This window comes from Helicoverpa zea, chromosome 16 (genome assembly GCF_022581195.2).
Source record: "Helicoverpa zea isolate HzStark_Cry1AcR chromosome 16, ilHelZeax1.1, whole genome shotgun sequence".
Taxonomy (NCBI): Eukaryota; Metazoa; Arthropoda; class Insecta; order Lepidoptera; family Noctuidae; genus Helicoverpa; species Helicoverpa zea.
The window spans coordinates 11,054,378-11,059,864 of NC_061467.1; the positions used below are offsets into that span (position 1 = coordinate 11,054,378).

Sequence of the window (5,487 nt, forward strand, 5' to 3'; positions counted from 1 at the left end):
TTTTTGTAAAAGTTTTTTATTTACAGCTTTTCAGTCATACGAATAGTTGTCACTATACATATAAGTGGAAATTTCTCATCAATACAAAGAATATAAGCCTAAATACGAGGTATTTTACATAATATTCAGTTGTCGAGTTCCCTCGACCTTCTCTGGTCTTCATCATCAGGTCAGCTCCAAACCTTCACTGTTGCAAAGGTCTCGTCAATACAAATAATATAAGACCAAACGCGAGGTAGCTTACATATTCAATTGTCGAGTTCCCTCGACCCTCTCTGGTCTCCATCATCAGGTCAGCTCCAAACCTTCACTGTTGAATAGCGCTTTCAGGCATACACCTGAGTGTCTTTTTACCCTATGTATGCCTACAACTTTCGAAGGTTGCCCTCGATTTCTCAGGGTTTCTATCATCAGATCCTGACTTGATGACTATGGGACCAACTGGCGGCTATTCCGCGTCGAACAAGAAAAGAATCATGTAAATCGGTCTATAAACTTCTGAGTAATCGATGTACATACATAGAAAAAAAAAAAAAACACCGGCCGAATTGAGAACCTCCTCCTTTTTGGGAAGTCGGTTAAAAAAGGTGCGGGTTGGATTCCAGCTGCTTCTACTTTTAGGTATAATGTATGCCAAGTACGATTGAAAAAATACATTAAAAAGCGAATGAAGTGTGGAGAAATTAAAGTGTAGGTACTTTTCTCAGACTCCTTGAGCTATTCTTATTCCTTAGTACAGTTTTGTATGATGTCATTCTTTACACAAGTATGAACATGCGTAGTGATTCAGTTTTTACATTAATGACATCAACCACACCTTTGAGATTTGAGATAGTGCAGATACCGAGATTATACTAATTGAGGTTTTGAATAGGAATCAGAAAATAACATTGTTGTCAAGCCTTAGCAACACTCATGTGGGCAACTGCTTGATTTCCGTAGACGAAAAAAATATTCTGGGGCCTATACAAATGTGTAAAACTGTTGAGATAAATAGTTATGTGGATAATCATTGTAGAAGATATGATAGATTATGAGGTAGCTGTAATCCAAATTACTACATGTTATTTCAATCTTATGAAAAAGGTAATTAAATAAAATAAAGGAAGTAATTTGATGAACCCTTTAATTTGAGACTATTTTTATGATAACATTCTAACTGAAAATTGTCAAAAACTATTATCGCCGGACCTATGTGTTTACAAAATGTTAGACAGGATTGTGGGAGCATTTCAAAATTAACACAGTTTTGTAATCAAACTAATTTATATTTGTACAGGATCAATGTTATGTAGGCCAAAATTAGTTTTCGTCAAATCATGCTCCCTTATTGTAATGAGACTAAACAAAAATATCTCCACACAACATTAAAATCTGTCCAAATGTATAATTTTCTTACAGGTAAATAACATTGTCAAAGAGCATTAGATGTACAAGCACAGAGATGGTTTTAAATTTTAAAGATGTTTTCTAAAGTATCAACATTTTTTTGTTTTATTTATTCATGTTTTATGATTTACAATAAACAAAATGGTCGTCGATTTAATTCGACCATGCGTATTTGAAAGGTGATTTTATAGTTTGGCAAAGTACATATTCCATTTCAGATTAGAAATGGTGACTTTTAAAGGGAGTAGATGGTAGATCCCTTTGGAAGTTCTGACTTCCTGGCAATTGAACTTATTTATTTTCAGTGTGCCTAGCACAACACACCATCCTTAGAAAGTTGATTCTTAGGAGAAATATGACTTACGAAATTATTTTTTCTCCCTAAACAAGTGACTAAATTTTACATCTTTGAAGAAAAACATTTTTAACCAATATTATCATTTGATTTCCCCTGTATCTAATGTATATTAGTCTTCTGTTTTGTATAACATTCAATTCTCATACTAAAATTTGACTGAAAAACTAGATATATAAAAAACAAAAGGGACAAATCTTACTATTAGCTACTGACAAAATTTTACATGAAATAAAAACATTTAACATACAATAAAACCTAAAAAATCTGATGCCTACGCTGTAATGAGTTACAATAGTTCTTGTAAAGATATAGCAAATTTTTGCAGTCCTTATAATATTAAAAGAACTTTTTTTTTCTTTTAAAATTATGGAAGTTTAATGTAGCACATCAAGTCAATAAAAATATCTCCTAGAAAAGCGTATTTGTCAAAGTAGTCATAGTATTGTCTTTAAAAATGTTGTACATATAATAATATTGCAAAGAACTCATGGTTAGAACTAAGTTGAAGGTACTTATTGCTCAAATATAATGGATTTTGAATATAACCTTAAGCTGTAGCCAATATAAATATCACAAGTAGCGGCTTAAGGGACCTTCTTGACTTCTGTCCAAATTAAAAGAAGTTTAGTCACTAAAATTCATTCTCTGTACAAGTTACAGTCAAGGTTTAAAACTTATTTAAAAATACTCCAAACAATGAGTCACTACAAAACTAGAGGGTCTACACAACATTTTAAAGAAGATTCAGTTTATACTGTTTGTTTATATTCAAATTACGGCTGTACATTTTATACTTTAATGTGTGCAACTGTTGATAGCAGCCACTTATCAAAGAATGAATTTTATGACACAGAGAATGCCTTTTCTGAAAAGGATTTAACATAAGCCTCATGCAATTTGTTCACAAAGTCAGCGTCATGTTTCAGTAGATAATTGAAAGCTTGGAGCAGCTGGTTCCTAGTGAGGGGCTCAGGCGAGGGCTGGACATCTCCACCCGTGCTGGCCGTGAACATGGTGGGGGGCATCAGCGCCGGCTTCTGCTGAGTTGACACAGTCTCAATCATAGGATACATTCCAATATCTTCCAGTTTGCTACCATTAAAAGAGCTTACCGTGTGGCTGATGTCCTGCGATTGATTCAAGTATGTGGCCAGCGGAGATGTTGGCTTTGGAGAAGAAATGTGCATCAAATTCAACTCACTCTCCAATGGCATAATGCCATTAGTGTCACTTGAATCCAACGGGCCCTTCTTCATACCAGATATCCTTTGCTGACTTGGTTTATCAATAGGAGTCGACTTCAATGGGAACCCACAGTTTTGTCTTATTGCTGAATCCAAATTCATATTGCCATTCGAGCTTTGGGCCTCTTGTGGCGTCACAGAGCGTTGTTGTTTCTCTATATGCTCAACAGAATGTGCAGGATTGCTCATAAGCCTCTGCAGCAGCTGCGGCACCTCGCGCGCGTCCGTCGGACGAGGCCCAAAGATCCCGGGCGACGGCAGCGAGGACACCGCCGGCATCTGCGCTGCCGCACCACTCCCGGCTTTCGCGAAGAAATCCATCACGCTCTGCGACGTCATGTCCGGTGCCCGTGACGGAGTTGAATCACATTTGCTAGCAACGAGACCCTTGTTGGAGTTGAAGTCGTCCTGGGCCTTGCTCAACATGCTGAATATATCGACGGGGGCACTTGGTGTTGACGCATTGTATACCGCATTCTGTGGCATGTTGTCGCCAGGTACTTGCTTCAACGACTCTTTGATCAAAGAATTTAGTTTTGTCGCAACTCTAACGCACTCGTCTTTATCATAGAACCATATGCCGTAAATACGACACTTGGCGTTCCGATACAAAAGAAAAGGTTCCTTCAATTGCAATTCTATTCCTTTCGACACTGGTTCGATTAGGTTATTCGTACTCAATCTGTTCATAATCACTAAACTATGGTACGGTTCACCATTTCTACTGTACACAAACAAAGCACCCTCGATGTTAGTTTTCTCCCATTCGTTCTCTTCGAATGTATAAAGCGCAACGTGGGTAGCACTGTCGATTATTTCTCTGGCGTATGGATCTGCCCTCTTTAGGGCAGCAAAATTCATACGTAGTCCGGTGTCAGCCATTTTATAGCAACAAAATACAAGTTTTTACACAGCGAGCAAGCATCACAGCAAAATGACAAGAACGAATAAATTCGCCATTTTAGAACCGTTCCATACATTCACTCAGTTCCCTTACAACCTACCTCCAAATCTATTTATAAATCTAAAAACTTATTGCTGTGTTGATTACATATATTTATTAAAGAGCCTTTAAAACTTACGTTTAAAACTATAAAATGTGATAAATAAAACAGTATTATTTACAAGAAAAACAAGTCAAATAGAAGATAAAATCTGAGTATGCCGGAACGTTTTCAACAAAAAAAGTGAACAAATCTCCAAACAAAACTCGGAATGAGGTGCAAAATAAATGTTGTGGCGGTTATTTTGAATCTCAAATTAGCAATGAGAAAATAGGTAAGTTCTACAAATATAGGCATTTGTAGAAATTATTTTCTCGTTACTAAGTTGGGTATTTAAGTTGTAGGAATGATTTACTGTTTCATAATAGAGGCTTATTAATTATCTGATCTGTGATGTGATATCATTCATATAGATTATATAGGGTTAGACCACAATGTTTCGTTCTACATCTGCTTTAATTATTATTAATTAATTAATATATATGATTTTTATCGGAGCTTCAAACACGGTAGAACAAGTTGCTAATGCAGTCCCAATCTCAAAAGAAGGAAGCGTCATCAGGACATCCCACCCGACTTCAGGCTTAGCTCAAAGTACTACAGGGTAGGCACGAAAACCTAATCTTTAGGGCAAGCGAAGTAAATTTCGATGAGCAGATTAGCTTACTCCAAAACACTATAGTAATATGCATAGCTATTATAAATCTACGACATCAATAGTGAATTGAGACCGAATGAAACTACGAAATAACTGACCCTGGAAACTCCAGTGGCCAATATTGTTTAAGAATTTATATTGTGTAGTTATTACTTTTTGTATCAGCTATATTACTTTTTGTATCAGTTAAATTTCATTATTTTATTCAACGTAATGATGTAATTTTATCTCTGAATACAGAAAAGTTTGACCTCTGTCGTTTTGCACTTGTTTGAGTTGAGTAAGATATTGATAAATCGAATGCGACATTCCAAGTACCAAGCCGAAGTACTTTATCATAGAGATGTCAACTTAAGATAAAATGTCGATATCGATAAAGTGATTGGATGTATAGAAAAATCTTTACAAAATATAGAACTGACTTGTAAAAACTAGAAGTCGGTGTTTAGAGGAATGTATACTTTATCACCGTTTACGATGTTTTTAGAAGTAGGTTTTATTTTTAAATGGATTAGATTCAAATTCATGTATTTTCTTTTAATCTCAACTAGTAAAGTTAGTAATAATCACAGAGGTTTTCGGCACTTGCACTTTAATTGCATTTTTACGTATTTCATCAATATTGACTTTCATTGTCCGAATTAGAAATGGACAGGACAGCCTGAAGTTGTGGAGTATAACTGCAATAAACTGTACTCCAATTTGTGAACATGACATTTACTACATCGAAAACTGAACATTTCTAATAAAATATTATTTTTATCGACATCTAACGGTACATCTCTGGTCCGGCTCACCACACTACAAAACGAAAACGTCAACAACGTCAAATCG

The 5,487-nt window shown here is 35.6% G+C and overlaps 1 protein-coding gene across 2 annotated transcripts; it reads right to left on the reverse strand.

Annotated features, from left to right (window-relative positions):
- Nucleotides 1-1,109: 1,109 nt before the first annotated feature.
- On the reverse strand, nt 1,110-3,987 carry LOC124637576 (mRNA-decapping enzyme 1A). 2 transcript variants are annotated; one of them, XM_047174149.1, is made up of 2 exons: nt 2,860-3,987; nt 1,110-2,787 (listed from the first exon to the last, which is right to left on the reverse strand). In XM_047174149.1, the coding sequence occupies exons 1-2, from the start codon at nt 3,871-3,873 to the stop codon at nt 2,590-2,592; spliced, it is 1,212 nt and encodes a 403-aa protein (XP_047030105.1). In that variant the 5' UTR covers nt 3,874-3,987; the 3' UTR covers nt 1,110-2,589. The 2 variants fall into 2 exon arrangements, with proteins under 2 accessions (XP_047030105.1, XP_047030106.1); XM_047174150.1 differs by having other exon boundaries at nt 1,110-2,784; nt 2,860-3,986.
- Between the last annotated feature and the right edge of the window lie 1,500 nt (nt 3,988-5,487).